General features: G+C 43.6%; 1 protein-coding gene across 2 annotated transcripts in view; it reads left to right on the top strand.

Annotated features, from left to right (window-relative positions):
* Nucleotides 1–18221, top strand: part of IGSF5 (immunoglobulin superfamily member 5) — a 100293-nt gene that overhangs the window by 34980 nt on the left and 47092 nt on the right. For both annotated transcript variants that reach the window (XM_084616923.1, XM_084616924.1), the window contains exon 3: nt 11963–12041. In XM_084616923.1, the coding sequence (XP_084473049.1) occupies nt 11963–12041 (79 nt within the window). The remainder of the gene's footprint in view (nt 1–11962; nt 12042–18221) is intronic.

Raw genomic sequence — 18221 nt, 5'->3', positions numbered from 1 at the left:
ACAATGTGCAGCACTCTGGGTTTTTGAGTACATAAGCCATGGCCTCTCCACTTTGTCACTGTTGGGGATTTCACACCAGGAAATTTGTTGGATGGAAACTTCTATTTTCGTTGTCTTTGGGGAACATGAAGTTTTTCACTTGCTGTGGCCCATGCAGTACAAGGAGGTCCCTCAGGCTACTGCTCAAGTGGGTACACAGTCCTGGATCATCTAGACTTAAGGAACTAAACTCAGCAGTAGCTGTTTCTTGCGCCTCTACAACACTCTTCTCTGATCTACACTTTTCTTCAGGATTGTGCACGGTTACATCCATTTGAGATGGAGATATGGATGCTGCAGTAGCTGCCAAGTCACCTGCACTCTGACTAACTGGAAGATCAGGCATCTCCTCACCACTCACATCCTCACTGGGGCCAGAAGGCTCACCGTGAACATTTGTGTCTATGTATCTCAGGAGAGCTCCTTCCTTTGCTTTCTTTCTTTTTCTGAATGCTGCCCCAGAGGGGCATTTTCTTCTTTCACTCATGACTGTTGTTCTGTGCCAGCTATAGTGGCTCTCAACACTCAGTTGAAGGGGACAAATAAGCAGGCTGGTAGCAGGGCCTGAGTGAGGGAAGATATCAGCATCTTAAGGGCCTAATTGGCTCCTACTACTACGTCAGTTGACTGCCTGTTCTCCTCAAGTGGGTTCTGGGAAGCCGCAGGAAACAGGAAGCTCCCTGAGAAGCTGGTGTTAATCAGTCCAGGCTCCTGGGGATGCTAGAGAGATATGTAAGAGGCTCCTCCTCCTCTCTCTCCCGGCAGCTCCTGCTGCTTTCTGTTATTCCCTCTCACCTTTTCTCCTGCCTGCCTGATATGTCTCTTGTGCCCTCCTTTCTCCAGCACAGCGCTCCACCATCTCTGTGCATCTAGAGCGGAGAGAAAACATATGCCCCAGCAGCAGACACAATTTTCTACATCTGGGTCCTAGTGGCACTCCCTCGCCCCCAGTCTGGCACCTGAGGTGGCTGCCTCAGTTCGCCTCATGGTAAGGCCAGCCCTGTTCAAACTTCATTGCACCACGACCTCCTTCTGACAACAAAATACTACATGACCCCAGGAGAAGGGACTGAAGCCAAAGCCCGCCTGAGCCCCTCACCCTGAGTCGGGGGGGTAAGGGGGACCAAAGCCAAAGCCTGCAACCCACAGTGGTAGGCGGGGAGGCCAAAGCCCAAGGGCTTCAGCCCAGCTGGGAGGCCTGTAACCTGCTCCCTGCCACGCTGAGCCCCAGCAAGTCTAACACCAGCCCTGGGGACCCCATTAAAAAGGCGTTGCGACCCACAGTTTGAGATCTCGACCCACAGTCTGAGAACCAGTACTCTACAGGGACTATGGGTTTGGACATGTTAGGCTACTCTCCTGCTTAGTCGCTCTGTGGAGAGTAGCTAAGATCAGCAGGGTGAGGGAAGGGAGTAATTTGCTTCCAACCTGAAGGAGATTTTTTTGTAATACGTGAACTAAAAATGATCAGCCATTTCTGAGAGGAAGCAGAGTGGGGAAAAATACACTTTCCTTATTAAAAAAATTTAGCTTCAGCTTTGTGTCACTCATGCAAATTTGCCTCATTCATGGGGAAACTGGGTACAATTTTCAAAAGCATCTAAAAGTATGTCTACCCTGGAGCTGACATTCCCAGCTCGAGGAGACATACCTGCACTCACTCTGATCGAGCATGTTAAAAGGGCTCATACTCGGGACGGCTAGCCCCTTCTGTTGCACTCTCATTCCATCAGAGCTAGCAAGGGTATGGCTCCTCAAACTGAAATTTACGCCTCCAGATCAAAGTGTAGACAGTGAGTTAGGAGACTAAGTTCCATTTTCAAAAGTGACTTAGATACTGGAGCCCCACCCTTCACAGGTATTTCGGCATGTAATTCCCATGGAAATGAATGGGAGTGAGGTGCCTACATACCTTCTGAGGGTCTGGGCCTTGGAGATGTAGGTATCATTGCAAGTCAATGGTATTTACGCTTCTGTGGGTCAGATTTTTAAAGATATTTATGCACCTAAAGGTGCAAGTAGGTAACCAGTGGAATTTTCACATAATCTGAACACCTAACTTGCAGTAGTTTCAGTGAGAGTTGGACACAAAGCCATTTTGAAAGTTCTACCAGGTGCCTATCTGCATCTTTAGGCAGCTAAACATCCAGGTATGCTGGAACAATTTGGACAGTGGGGGTGCTGAGAGCCATTGAACCAAACTGTAAACCCTGTATATCATGGAAATCACTTCAAGCCTGGGGGAGTGGCAGCATCCCTAGTTCTAGCACCTATCTAAACACCTTTAAGAATCTGGCCTCAAGAGCCTGAGTTACTTTTGGGAATGGGACTTAGAAACCTAAGTGACTTGGGTACTTTTGAAAATTGCATCAATTGTCTGGTTTAGTGGGTGGGTAAATCGAGATGAATGATCTACTATTGTAAAAATAATGTGTGTGTCACAAAAGAAGAGGGCTGCTGGCAGAGGTCTCTCCATACTGGCACTTCTTTTTTGGAATGCTGTTCCTCATCCCAATCTCTGAAATAGCCTAAATTTGTTGACCTTCCCTGGCATGCTGCAAAGCTCATCTGTTTGAGCTGGCATTGGCTGAGGTGGGGTATTTGTCTCATGGGACAGTATGGTAGGGGTGTGAAGCTGCACTGATCACACCATGGTGATTACTCGAGATATGGTAGAGTGGAAAGAAGCAGCACTGCCGTTTGGGCTAATTTGTGCTTTGCAGCTGCTACATTGTGTTTTTAAGTGTTTGTCAAGGGCTCTGAGAGCTTTGGACAGACTCCCTTTGGAATGGAATTTCCTTCCAACCAACATCTAAATAAATCAATTAAGTTAATAAAATATTCTTCAAAAGGAATTTGCCTAGAATCTTACTGACATTTGAGAAAGTTAAGGACCATCCCTTCTAGAGGGAGCTTGAGAAGGTCCCAGCATAGCCCCTAAACCTTACCTTTATCTTCCCCCTTCTCACCTGAGATGCTATCAGTGTGGGGAGTAGGAGAGATGCCTAACAGCCTATCATCCCCTTCCAAGGGGTGCCTGGGATGTCTCCTTCAGCTAATATCCTTAGCAGATGGGTGGCTAGCTGGCCTATTCTTTTCTGAGGCTGAGGGACACAGAAATACCACCGCTCAGTCCTGCTATCCTGTGCTTTTAAAGTTTAAAAATGCCTCTAGAGCTTCCATTTCAGTGTGCAGTGCACGCCAGGGAAATCCCCAGGCACTCAAACCTGTCTCTGTGCCTCCCTTCTCTCTTGAGAACTGCTTGTGTTTGTGGGAATGGAAACTCACCTGACTGGAGGCTTGGGCCCCATTCCTGCAATGATTTAAACAGGGGAGTAACTTTATGCCCTGTGGGTAGTCCCATTTCTTTCAATGATACTACGAACAGTGTAAAAAGTTAGGCAAGTACATAAATCTTTGCGGGACTGGGGCCTCACTGAGAATAGAGGAGTGACACATTCTCGTGCTATTGTTATTAAGTGGTAATGTGAATGGAAAATAAGTTTTGACTGCAATAATAGCTTGCTGCTGACACAATGCAATGACACTGATGCATGAATGGGAGTGACATTTGTTATTAATATTCATTTGTTTGTGTTGCAACAGTGCCTAGAAGACTGCTGTTAGGATTGGTGCCCCATTGTAGTAGGCACTGAACACAACTGTAATTAAAAGATGGTCCCTGTCCCAAAGAACTCACAGTCTAAGTGTCTGATAATAGACAACAAATTGGTACAACACACAGATGAGGGAGCACAGGGCAAGCGTGCAGTGGTCACAGGTAGTGTCCTAAGCAGCAGTCACAGAGGGGAGTTTTAAGGAGGGATTTGAAATAGGATAATAGAGTAGTTTTGTGGATTTTTATGGGAAACTCCTCCCATAGGGGATGGCATAGGAGAAAGCATAAAGATGTCTGAGGGGAACATTGTACCCAGGGGTGATAAAGACTACCATCATTGGCAGCTCTATATGATACAGGCAATGACAGGCCACGAAGGGGTTAAAGGCTGAAGACAAGCAGTTGTGTTTAATGCAGTAGAGATGGGAGAGGCAGTGGTGGAATACAAAGAGAGGGGTGATGTGGCTGAAGTTACAAACCAAGAGAGCTATTGATGTCAAATTGAAAATAAATTTTTAAAAGTTTGAAAGTAGCCACTGAAGTCCATCAGGCCATTTCACAAAGAGATGTTCCTTCAGAAAGCCTCCCTGAGAACTAATTTGAGATCCAAACACATATTTTAAAGCTGTTGTCTAGGTGTCCTTCTCTACTGATGCAATCCAGGATGGTAGTTGGTCTCTAGGACTTCCGCACTCCTCATCTGGCTTCAGACAGTTAGAAACATACTTGTTCATAAATGTACACATTTGATACTTTTATGGAGTTCATTAGGCTTATTGGCTGAGAGGATAAGACTCATTTAAAAAAAACCACAACTTTTCTACTATGATGTCAGAGGCACAGCAACAAAGATGTTTGGAAAAGTGAAGAAAAGTAAAAAATGAGAGCGAGTCAAAATATGCATTTGTGTACCAGGTGAAATGATGATACTTCAAACAAATATTTCATCAAATATTGAAATATTGATTTTTTTTCTCATGGAAGTTCCAAAAAACTTTGATGTGGAAATATTGAAATGCAATGTTTTAACATTCCCGAATCAAAATGTTTCAGGGTCATTTCAGGTAAATTTGACATTAATCTGTGTTTATCTGAGCTGCTGGCCTGCCTTATGGGAGCTGCAGTTCAGGTGTCTCATACATCCATTCTTTCTTATGGACAGCGTCTCCCCCTGGATTATGTCTCTGGCGCGGCACTGTGATTATGTGACTCCTGTAATGCACTGCATTGATTCAACCAGCTAGGACATCATGGTGATCATAGGAAATGTAGGAAAAGCCAGTGAGCCCAGCCCATAGCAGTGAATGGGAGTATGATGCACCCAAACGACAACTCCTATGAGGCAGCATGATAGCTCAGAAAACAGATTAATGTCAAATTGACCAGAAATGTTTTGATTTAACAAACTGAAAGGGGAGCAGTGGGGACAAAAAACCTAACTGGCTTCAAGACTGAGCTCGATAAATTTATGGAGGGGATGGTATGATGAGACTGCCTACAATGGCATGTAGTCGATCTGCAACTGCTAGCAGCAAATATCCCCAATGGCCAGTGATGGGACACTAGATGGGGAGGGCTCTGAGTTATTACAGAAAATTCTTTCCCAGGTGTCTGGCTAGTGGGTCTTGCCCACATGCTCAGGGTCCAACTGATCGCCAGATTAGTGGTCAGGAAGAAATTTGCCCCCAGGTCAGATTGGCAGAGATCCTGGGGGTTTTCACTTTCCCCTGCAGCATGGGGCATGAGTCACTTGCAGGTTTAAACTGGTGTAAATGATGGATTTTCTGTTACAGGAGTGGGTGGGTGAGGTTCTGTGGCCTGCAATGTGCAGGAGGTCAGACTAAATGATCATGATGGTCCCTTCTGGCCTTAAAGTTTGTGAGAAATATCTTGATTTAGGTCACCCTGACCTACTGTTTAGATTTTGTTTAGGTTTTCCCAATGTAAAATGAAAAAAAAAATCAGGAAAATTGAAATTTTTCCTATGGAAAACTTTGATTTTGCAGAAACTGTATTTTCTATCAAAAACATTTTAAAACAGAAATTTTCTGACTATCTTTTTTGAAAAATACACTTCTCAGTAAAGGCTAATTTCTGCTCTACTTTACTCTGATGTAAATGCAATAAACCTCAACAAATCCATGAGGGTAACTCTGGAGTTATATATGCCATCATGTACCAGCAATGCCCCTCTGCCATGTACATTGGTGAAACTGTATACAGTCTCTACACAAAAGAATAAATGGACACAAATCTGACATCAGGAATTATTACATTCAAAAACCAGTAGGAGAACACTTCAGTCTCCCTGGCCACTCAATAACAGACCTAAAAGTCGCAATTCTTCAACAAAAAAACTTCAAAAACAGACTCCAATGTGAAACTGCAGAACTGGAATTAATTTGCAAACTGGACACCATCAAATTAGGCCTGAATAAAGACTGGGACTGGGTCATTACAAAACCTAAACCTAATTTTCCCAATACTAATTTCCCCCTACTGTTACTCACACCTTCTTATCAACTGTTTGAAATGGGCCACTCTCATTACCACTACAAAAATTATTTTTCCTCCCTTGGTGTCCTGCTGTCAATTGTCTCATTAGACTATCCTCACACCTGGTAAGGCAAATCACATCTTTTCATGTATTTATACCTGCTCCTTTATTTTCCACTCCATGCATCTGATGAAGTGGGTTCTAGCCCATGAAAGCTCATGCCCAAATAAATTTGTTAGTTTCTAAGGTGCCACAAGGACTCCTCGTTGTTTTTTCTGGAGTTACTAATAATCACAGTAAGTGCTAGTGCTCACACTGGAATGATCTGACAGATCAACCCTAGGCAATGTTTCTGAGCAAGCCTTAGTTATGGCAGTAAGTATCATCACCAACCTAACTTCTCAGGTCAGATTTATGTGCAGTTTTTTCCTGGATCCACCTCACAGGCATTTACGCAATTCTTTTCACAGTGCTTGTTAATGATTAATAAAGGAATATGCACATTGATTTTGGAATCTAACCTTATCTTATCACAACTACATTGTCACTGCAAAGCACAGCCATTAAAAGCAGTGAACAGAAACTACACCGAAATAGTTTCTTTAAGATCGTCCAGCAAAATGGGAAAGAGAAATCAACACTTTTGAGAGACATTCAGTGTATGTGTGTGTGTATGAGGAGTTATGTGCATCCAGGTGCCACTGATAGTAGATTTTTTGTTCATGTGAGAATATCTGAGAATTTATCCAAGACTTTTAAAAGACAATCTTCACAGCGAAGGTAAGAAAACATCATCTGTATTTATTAGTTTAAAATAGATTAATGATTTTACAATGGATTTTCATAAATAAATCAAATAATTTAATCAGAATTAATCTAAATTGGATTTAGATAGTTTTAAAACTATTTCCTGGGGTTAGAAATGGCGTTTGAGAAAGGCTTTCAGTTTTCCAGCTGTGTTACCAGTTAACTGCTAAATACTCTGGCATAAGGAATTGGGTCTGAAATATAGCTTTAAAAAAACTCTAACATTGGGAACAGTGAGTGTGGTAATATGTTGTTCTTGTATTCACTTTTCAGCTTTAACTTAGACCCTGAACCTGCAATGAGCTCTGCTTGGGTGTGTCGTCATGTCCACAGAAGTTAGTAACGCCACTTAATGCATGACCGGAAGGCACTCAAATACTATGGTGATGAGCGTGGCACAACAACCTTTATAGAATAAAACAGAACAGAACACACAGAGCCTCTGACTTAAGTAAGGCTCTTGTGGGCACAGGGGTCCTCCCATTTAGGGCTTAGTGCAGGATCAGAGCCTAAGCATTCATCGTGTAACCTTTCTTTACATGTCTTCAGTCTTTATTCATGGAGCAACAAAGAAGCTTCTAGCATGCCAAAAGCTAACCTTGTGTTAAACACAGTTGCTAGTATGGAGCTTGAGCTAAACCTTAAGTTCCATATTTATTTTCAATTCATACTCATTTATGTGTGTCAGCCCTGATTCATCATTGTTTTGCACCACGTGGGGTCATTTACCTCAGTACACAGTGGGTGCAAAGTGGGTGTAAAATGCTGCCAGATTGGAATGGGCACATTTTACACCCAGTCAGCTCTGGTGTAAACAACTACACAAATTTCACAGCAATGGAGACTCAGGCCCCACATGAATGTAGGGGACCAGATCCTGCTCCTATTTATTTAAAAGTGTTCATCTTTGTCACTGAGTTTAATAGGTGCAGGAGCAGGCCCAGGATCTACAAGTACAAGAGATTTAAAGCAAAATTTAGTCTTAACGACTATGCAATATTAAGTTTATACAAGTAGCTGGTTGATATTTTTCCAACTAATTGGTATGCTGGCTGAAAATGCTGTTTTATCAAAACTGAGACTTTCCTTGGGAATGCATTAATTTCATCAACATTTCATATAGAAAAAATTGAAATGAAGCATTTGAATAACGGCAAAACATTCTGTTTCAACCTTATTAGAACAGAACATCTTGATTTTTAATTTCAAAATGATTTTTCATTTCAATATTTTATATTCTATTATAAATGGCAATAGAATAGAAAATTTTTAAAAAGTCAAAACTGGAATGAAACACTTTCATTTTATTTAAACAAAATATTTTGATTGACCAAAAATTAATTTTCTTTTTTGAAAATTTAATTAATCAGGAAATTATAATTATGTTTCCATTCCAAATCAGAAGAATAACAAAATCTGAAATCATGGAATTTTCTCTAGTTGCATGGGTACAACAGAAAGTGCAGGTTAATAATTTTGGATTTGCTTCCTGGTCTGGGGATTTACCTCTATTATTTCTATTAATACTGGAGATAATTACATGCAAACATTGCCAGATTTTGTGCGGTGAGAATAAATGCTGCAGATGAAAGAGAAAAGTTTCATTTTATTAGGAATTGGATCCTGTCTTTTTCAGCTGCTTAATAATGGACTTTTCACCACACAAAATGTGAGAACGAGCATGTATCTAAAGTAAACTTAAATGATTTCAGAATCTATCTATCTATCTATCTAAGACCTTGAATCACTAACAAAAACACACACTAGCCTTTAAATTGCAATTAAATGAACTGAAACGGCATTTCTGTTGTTTGTTTATTTCACCTGCCAGGGTGATTTCAGGGTTCTAGCTGTTTTGCAAGAAGTAACCACAGCACAAATAGTTCCAGTGCAGGAGGGAGCCACATACATTCTGCACATTCCTTTAAGGGTCTTGATCCTAGGAAGTGCTACAAATTCATCTGAGGCAGAAATTTGCCTTTTCCACACAGCTATAATCACAAAGTCCCTATTGGTTATTAATACAGACCCTTAAATACAGGCTCTTACTGTAACATAGCAAGGTACTGGATTTGTTCAAGAGAAATAAAATGGTCATGACAGCTTTTTTCCCCATGTAGTATTTAGGGGGACCAGACAGCAAATGTCAAAAATCGAGATGGGGGGTGGGGGGTAATAGGACCCTATATAAGAAAAAGACTCAAAAATCAGGGCTGTCCCTATAAAATCGGGACATCTGGTCACCCTAGTAGTATTGCTTTTAAAAGCAAGAAGAAGTAAAACATTTTTATAGGGAACCCACAGTGTCACTGCTGTGCTATTAATTTGTACAGGTTCCAGAGTAAGGGTCTAGGTGTCACAAAGCAAGGTCTATTTAAAGGCAACAGAAGTTTGTTACAGGGAGTAAAGGTTGTGGCCACAAAACAGTATCCTTTCATCCTCTTCCTCTTCCTGAATGCACGAGTTTAATTCCCTAAAGTGAAAAGTGTGCAAGCCATGACAGGCAATCTAGGTCCCTCCCACATACTTCTTATAAATGTTAGGGTTACAATAAAACAAAGTACAACTATTAGGAAACTGGGATTGTGCAGTGTCTCTACTTGGAGCTGGGGTGTGATTCCCAGCTCAAGTAGACATACCTGTACTAGCTCTCAGTGAGCTAGCGTACTAAAAATAGTAGTGTAGCCGTGGCAGCATGGGCAACAGCAAGTAGTGGCATGGGCTAGCTGCCTTGAGTACGTACTCATGGGGTCTGGACGGGTTTATGCTCAGGTGGCTTGCCTGTGCCACTGCAGCTATGCTACTATTTTTAGTAGGTTAGCTTGATGAGAGCTAGCATAAGTATGTCTCTGTGAGCTGAGCCTCACAGACTCACATGTAGAAGTGACCTGGGAAATGCAGTGCTAAGGTGGTACTCTCACACAGGACAATCCATACAACCTTAACTCTGCCCTCTTTGGGACGCCAGCAGAAGTTTGCTTTTGGGAGTAGGGATATTTGTCTTTTCTGACCTGAGTAAAGGGCAGAAAAATAATATTAGGACACACCCTAATGTACAGATAGCTTCTTTAGTTGTGACCGCACAAATAGAAACCAGGAAAGACAGCTCAATGTGTCCTGTTGTTTCTCTCCGTCAGCAGCTAGTAGTCTCAGGATCAATGGCACCACACAGAGCATGCTGAGAGTCTTGTTGAACTGTGTGAATAAAAGTACTGAATAGGAGCTGTGTTGGGCACAGAGAAAATGGCAGTTTTTATAGGGGGAAGTAAAGTACCGTGATGTTTTCCCAGTTCCTCTTGGTTCTCTGCAGGGGCAGAGATAGGGGTGTGTAGTCGCCTTGGGTGCCAAGTGACACCTTATCTGCACAGATGCAAATATCACCCATATTGCAGCCCTGTCAGAGCTGGGAAAATAAGAAATGTAGATGATATTGTACCTGTAGGGAAACAAAACTACTAATATATAACTGACAGGTGAATAGGATTTGTGTGCAGCTGGATTGTGCAGTAATAAGAGTAATATCAGTACTTTTGAAAATTATGTTTTGACCATGATTCATTGTAGTTTGCTTGGTCAGTAATTCTCTGGAAACATAACCAATATGGGTGTGTTATGAGTAGGCTAGGAAGCCACAGATTTTTATTTGGTAAATGTCAATAAACATTGATTTCACCGGATACACACAAACCAAAGAAAAAAAATATTTCCATTGGTAATAATCAAAATTTACTAACAGGCAAAGTAAGAAAAATGCTGCTTGAGAACTTATTAGAGGTTGGTTTAAGGATCTTTACTTTGTATATTTTGACAGCTGATACTGGCAGCTGTGTTGTAATGGTTATAAAGCTTTAACTTTTTGAATCTCAACGTCTACTGTTATTAAATTATTGTCTGCCCCTCCCTGTTGTGTTATCCCCCTAATTTCCCACAACTCTGAAAATTTAAATAGATAAAAATAAAAATAAATGTTTAAACCCCATAACTTTGTGCAACTGTGAAAGTTTAAATTGATACAAATAAAAATGATTAAAAATAAACATTGATATTAGCCATCAAAATTACAAAACCAACCCCTAAACTCAAATTCTGCCAAGCTTTGCTGTGAGGAAATAAAATGGGCTTGAAACCAGTGTGGATTCTAGCAGAGGACATTCAGGGGCACAAAGCCCACACAGAAGGGGTTGCAGAGGAGCACTATTCCCACAAAACCCATTATGCTGAGGGTCCCAGGGCTAGCCAGAATAGCTTTAAAAGTGTGTGGCGCTGGCCAGAGTGGAAATGTACTGAGGGAGCCTGGAGCTGTACTGATTAAACACATCCCATGGGTAGCCTCAGTCATGAATTAAACCCTGTCCAATTACTTTAGAGAGGATATGGGTGACCACAGAGTTCTTTAGTCTGCCAGAATAGTACCAGCAGCATGGACGATGTACTCCGAGTACACATTTAATTGCAGACAACTCAGAATTATTTCTCCCAGCTGCCCATGATCCATTTTCATTATGTTAAAGGGTCTCACTGTCACCTTTAATCGTCTCAACACGTGTGTAATACAGGACACAAAGGGACAAATGTTTAAATGCTAGAGCAGGGGTCGGCAACCTTTCAGAAGTGGTGTGCCGAGTCTTCATTTATTCACTCTAATTTAAGGTTTCAAGTGCCAGTAATACATTTTAACGTTTTTAGAAGGTCTCTTTCTATGTCTATAATATATAATTAAACTATTGTTGTATGTAAAGTAAATAAGGTTTCTCAAACGTTTAAGAAGCTTCATTTAAAATGAAATTAAAATGCAGAGCCCCCCAGACCGGTGGCCAGGACCCGGGCAGTGTGAGTGCCGCTGAAAAATCAGCTCGGGTGCCGCCTTTGGCACACATGCCATAGGTTGCCCACCCCTGTGCTAGATCGCTATAAAAACCAGCAGCAACATTTCCTAAGCAATTCTGTTGTGTAGCTTCTTGATAACTATCCAATGACAACTACATGCCTTTTTGTCCTAGGTTTCAGGAGAAAATGCTCCAATGGATAGCCTCCAGAAATTTATTCCAGTCACTTTTATCCTATTTGCCTCACTAACAGGTAGGACATTGCTAATTCATTAAATGACTCATAATGAAGACCATTTATAAACTAATTTTAAAGCACCGTAAATATCTATTACAGGCAGTATCAAATGTATGTTTCACAGTAATGCTTAATAGTGAATGAATTTATTAAATATTCTTAGAAGGGATTGCTTTACCTTTCAAGCCTGAAAATACATCATGAATTTGGCTGGACCACAGTACGAAGGTGTTAGAAAGGGTTACAGTGGGGAGGAGGGGAGAGGGAGAAGGCATAGAGGAGTCAGGGAAGCAGATGCAAGGAAGATCGTGGCAGAGGGAAGGCCTTAGTTCCTCTAAAAGCAAAGTGTTCCCCATCCATGCCCTCTCCAGAGGTTGAGGGAACTCAGCTCCTCATAGAGTCCCCCTCCTTCTGCCTCTGCACTGCCTGGGGAAATGACACATCAGGCAGCAGAATTTCAGTCGGGAGCAACAGGGGGAGCTGTACCTGTCTGGGGAATTTATGAGGCTTCAGGTCTTTCCACCAGCAGACGAAACAGCACCAATAGCTGAGAGGAGAAGAATAGTCCAAGCTGGGAATCTCCTAGCTACCTCTACTGCATTTTTTTCTACAGGACGATATGTCTCCCTGCTGGTTCTCCCTAGGGGACTGGAAGGGAAAGAGGCAGACCTTGCTACTTCAAACTCTCCCTCCCCTCCAGGAAAAATGAGAAACCCTTCCCCTCTCCTTGACTGAATCAAGGAGAAAAAGAATGGCCCTGTCAGGTCTCTCTGCCCTCCGAGCTTTCCATAGTGGGGTGTGTGTTGGTGGGGAGAGGATAAGGCACACACAGGTTGTTCCCACAGCACCACATTTACATGCTCACACTCACTTTGTTTGGCACCTGTTTGGGGACATAGACACCTTTGACGCACATTTATTCCCTTATCACCCCTATGTCCTGTCTCTCACACAAGTCACTACGGTGTCATTTCACCACATGTCACCCTCTATGATGACATAAAGCCACCAGAATTGTGGAGCACCTCCCTCCCACTTTGATCTGCTTTAACCTCTGGTTACCTTACTCAGTTATCTCATAGAGACTTGAGCTTCCACAGCAGCACAGCCAGCTAGGAGTGCTGACCTAGCATGACCAGGCTTACAAAGTGAAAACCAAGGACAGCTACACAGCAGGAAGGAGGAAGGGGAGAAAATAAGGTACTTTCCCTTGCTAGGTGACCAGTTGATAAAATACAAAGACTAGCCCCACCTTACCAAAATGCCTTCCCTCTGCCAGGATCTTCCTCCCATCTGCTTCTTTGGCTCCTCTACTTTTACCCCCATAGCCTCAGTGCTCCTAACTCCTGGGCCCCAGACATTCCCACTCCTTCCTACTGCCCTTGCTCGCACACTCATCCTGACAGGTCCAGGTCCAGAACAGGTGAGACTGAAGCTCCTCCTCACTTGTCATCATCACACACAGCTTCCAGCCTGGGCCAGCAGAGTAACATGCTCCTTTTCCTCTCTCAGCTCCCTCTCTCCCTCTCTCTTCTTTCAACCCCATCTCAAGCAGCCACATCCAATCAGCTGGCTCCAGCTCTTGTTGCCCTTTCCTTTCCTCATCATTCAATAAATACATTCTGCCCCGATAAAGCAATGGATCCCCCACAAGACGATAATCCTGCAAACTAACTAATGCTGCCCTCCTTCCCCAAATCAATTTATGCTGCCCCACTACCTGTCTGCAGGCCTCTGTGCTATGGGTGGCCCATCTCTGCTCCTCTCCTGGATTTGTAGAACCCCTCAGCCCCCAGCCAATCCTCCTTTTGCATCTGATCCTTTTACTTCTGTTTCTCCCGCCTCTATTCTGAAAGTAGCAGTGGGCAGAGCCTGCTCTTCTCCCTCTCCTCTGAAACAAGCCATGTCTCCATCTACTCAGTTTCTCATTTTGCTTCCTATCCTGAAAAAGCAATAGTAGTGCCTGAGCCACCCCTCTCAGATCCCTGCCTCCCTTCTCTCACCTCCACACAAGAAAGGGCACTAGGAATGCTCCCTGTGTCCACCTCCTGTTCTCGTTGGGATGGAGGAGGTGACCTGATGTCACAATGTTCTAGTGAAGGTGGAACAAATCTGCAGTGCTAACAGGATGATGGAACTATCCCTTCTGTCAAGGTTCCTTCCCCACTCTGAACTCCAGGGTACGGATCTGGGGCCCTGCATGAAAGATCCCCTAAGCTTATTCTTACCAGCTTAGGTTAAAAACTTCCTCAAGGTACAAAGTTTGCCTTGTCCTTGAACCCTATGCTGCCACCACCAAGCATGCTAAACAAAGAACAGGAAAAGAACCCACCTGGAGACGTCTTCCCCCCCAAAAACACTCCCCCCAAGCCCGACACCCCCTTTTCTGGGGAAGGCTTGATAAAAATCCTCACCAATTTGCATAGGTGAACACAGACCCAAACCCTTGGATCTTAAGAACAATGAAAAAGCAATCAGGCTCTTAAAAGAAGAATTTTAATTAAAGAAAAAGTAAAAGAATCACCTCTGTAAAATCAGGATGGAAAATACCTTACAGGGTAATCAGATTCAAAACAGAGAGAATCCCTCTAGGCAAAACCTTAAGTTACAAAAAGACACAAAAACCGCAAAATACATTCCATTCAGCACAGCTATTTTACCAGCCATTAAACAAAAGAAAATCTAACGCATATCTAGCTAGACTATTTACTAACTTAACAGAAGTTCTGAGGAGTTCTGAAGAGCATTCCTGATCTGTTCCCGGCAAAAGCATCACACAGACAGACAGACCCTTTGTTTCCCCGCCCCCTCCAGCTTTGAAAGTATCTTGTCTCCTCATTGGTCATTTTGGTCAGGTGCCAGCGAGGTTATCTTAGCTTCTTAACCCTTTACAGATGAAAGGGTTTTGCCTCTGGCCAGGAGGGATTTTATAGTTCTGTATACAGAAAGGTGGTTACCCTTCACTTTATATTTATGACACCCCCCCCAAATCACAGATAGGGTGAAACACTGGCTGTGATTTCTTCCTGGAGCTCTAGGAGAAAACAGAGTTAATAAGACACATGCACCTTTAAATATACTACCAAGTGTATAAAGACTAACAATATTTTCTACATCTCAAGGACGATTTTAACCAGTTGATTCTGGGAAACTTTCATGGGAGAGTGCATCAGCCACTTTGTTAGAAGCTCCTGAGATGTGTTGGATGTCAAAATCAAAATCTTGGAGAGCTAAACTCCACTGAATAAGTTTTTTGTTATTTCTCGGGGTGGTATGAAGCCACTGTAGGGCAGCATGGTCGGTTTGCAGGTGGAAATGCCATCCCCAAACGTATGGGCGTAGCTTTTCCAGAGCATAGACAATGGCGTAACAATCTTTTTCACTGACTGACCAGTTGCTTTCCCTCTCAGACAGCTTCTTGCTGAGAAACACTACGGGATGGAATTCTTGATCCTGTCCTTCCTACATTAAAACTGCTCCCACACCACGCTTGGATGCATCTGTGGTTGCTAGGAACGGTTTGTCAAAGTCTGGGGCCCTTAACACAGGGTCAGACATGAGTGTCACTTTAAGCTGGTTAAAGGCCTTCTGACACTCTTCTGTCCACTGAATGTCATTTGGCTGTTTCTTTTTGGTTAGGTCTGTCAGTGGGGTGGGGATTTGTCTGTATTGCAGTAGAAATCGCCTGTAATATCCGGCCAAGCCTAAGAAGGATTGGACCTGTTTCTTTGACTTTGGGACAGGCCACTTTTGGATAACATCCACTTTGGCCTGTAGGGGGTTGATAGTTCCTTGACGCACCTGGTGTCCAAGGTAAGTCACTCTGTTTAGGCCTATTTGACACTTCTTAGCCTGAACAGTTAGTCCTGCCTCCTTTATGCGCTTGAAGACTTTTTGTAGATGTTCCAGGTGTCCTTCCCAGGAATCCAAAAATATGGCCACATCGTCAAGGTAGGTGACTGCATAGTCTCCCAGTCCTGCTAGGAGACCATCTACAAGTCTTTAGAAGGTGGCGGGTGCATTCCACAGCCCGAAACGGAGCACATTAAATTCATACAGCCTGACATGTGTGGTGAAGGCTGACCTTTCCTTGGCGGATTCATCTAGTGGTACCTGCCAGTACTCCCTGGTTAAGTCCAAGGTAGAGATGAACTGGGCCCGTCCCAGTTTCTCCAATAGTTCATCTGTGCGTGGCATTGGATAGTTGTCTGGGCGAGTTACAGCATTTAGCTTATGGTAGTCCATGCAAAAACGTATTTCCCCATCTGGTTTGGGAACTAGAACCACTGGAGATGTCCATGCACTGCCAGAGGGGCAGATTACACCCATCTGTAGCATATCTTGGATCTCCCGCTCTATAGCAGTTTTAGTTTGAGGAGACACCTGGTAAGGTTGGACTTTAATTGGGCGAGCATTACCTGTGTCAATGGAGTGGTATGCCCGTTCAGTCAGTCCTGGGGTGGCTGAGAACATCAGCGCTTAGCTAGTGCACAGCTTCTTGATCTGCTGTTGCTGCATACGCCCAAGGGTCATGGAGAGGTTTACCTCTTCTCTGCGACCATCACTTTTCCCTTCATAGTAGACACCTTCAGGCCACTCAGCGTCATCTCCTCCCTGGGCTGTAAACTGTCAAACCTTTAATTCTCTGGAATAAAAGGGCTTTAGAGAATTAATATGGTACACCTTAGGCTTTTGGTTTGAAGTGGGGAATGCTATGAGATAATTAACAGCTCCCAGGCGCTCTTGGACCGTGAATGGCCCTTCCCACCATGCTTCCATTTTATGGGCCTGGAGCACCTTTAAGACTATGACCTGGTCCCCTACTTTGAAGGAACGCTCTCTGGCATGTTTATTATACCAGACTTTCTGCTCTTTTTGAGCATCCTGTAAGTTTTCTTTAGCAAGAGCTAAAGAGGTTCGGAGGATGTTTTGTAGATTAAAACATGTTAGTTAGAATGTTAGTTCCTGGAGAAGGTGTAAATCCCTCCCATTGCTGCTTCACCAACTGTAATGGCCCCTTAACCTCTCGGCCATATACAAGTTCAAATGGTGAAAACCCTAAACTGGGATGTGGTACAGCTCTGTAGGCAAAGAGCAACTGCTGCAACACTAGGTCCCAATCACTGGAGTGCTCATTTATGAATTTACGTATCATGGCGCTCAAAGTTCCATTAAACTTCTCCACCATGCCATTTGTTTGATGGTGGTAAGAGATGGCAACCAAGTGATTTACCCCATGAGCTTCCCAAAGGCTTTCCATAGTTCCTGCCAGGAAATTAGTCCCTGCATCTGTGAGGATGTCGGAGGGCCAACCTACCCTGGCAAAAATGTCTGTTAGTGCCTGGCACACACTTTTAGCCCTGGTGTTGCTTAGAGCTACTGCTTCCGGCCATCGGGTGGCAAAATCCATGAAAGTCAGTATGTACTGCTTTCCTCTGGGTGTCTTTTTCAGAAAAGGACCCAGAATATCCACAGCTACTCGCTGAAATGGAACCTCAATGATGGGGTGGCTGGAGAGGGGCTTTGACCTGGTCTTGGGGTTTCCCCACTCTTTGGCATACCTCACAAGACCAGACATAGGTAGAAACATCCTTGCCCATTCCCTCCCAGTGGAATGACCCCCCGCAAATGGTCTTTGGTCCTGTTCACCCCAGCATGGCCACTAGGATGATCATGGGCTAAGCTTTACCCAGTACTTAGTTGGAACTACCAACTGTCTCTGAGGATGCCCGTGTTCCTGGTGTCCACCAGAAAGAGTTTCCTTGTATAAAAGTCCTCTTTCTACAACAAACCTGGATCGATTAGAAGAGCTGAGAGGTGGTGGGTTGCTCCATGCCGCCGTCCAAGCTCTTTGGAGGCTTTCATCTGCTTCCTGTTTGGTCTGGAACTGTTCCCTTGAGGCTGGAGACATCAGTTCCTCATTGGATTGTTGATCTGGGCTTGGTCCCTCTGGAAGTGATGTAGGGGATAGGGCTGTTTCCGTTGACTGTGAACTGCTTTCCACTGGTGCCACTTTCCACTACGCTGGGGTTTAGGCTCTGGCTGAGCCTCTTGTGTAGGGTTATCTGCTGTTGCCAGTGCAGGTTCGGTGGGGCCCTCTGGTGTTGGGGTTGCAAGTACTGGATTCAGTGCTGGCAGTGGTTCTGGTGCTGGTTGTTCCGCCAGTTCCGGTTCTGGGACTGGCTCTGTCTGGGT

Source organism: Lepidochelys olivacea, assembly GCF_965140295.1.
Source record: "Lepidochelys olivacea isolate rLepOli2 genome assembly, chromosome: 1".
NCBI classification, from domain to species: Eukaryota; Metazoa; Chordata; order Testudines; family Cheloniidae; genus Lepidochelys; species Lepidochelys olivacea.
Note: the sequence above shows the minus strand (reverse complement) of the source record. Positions and strands in the feature narration are given on the sequence as shown.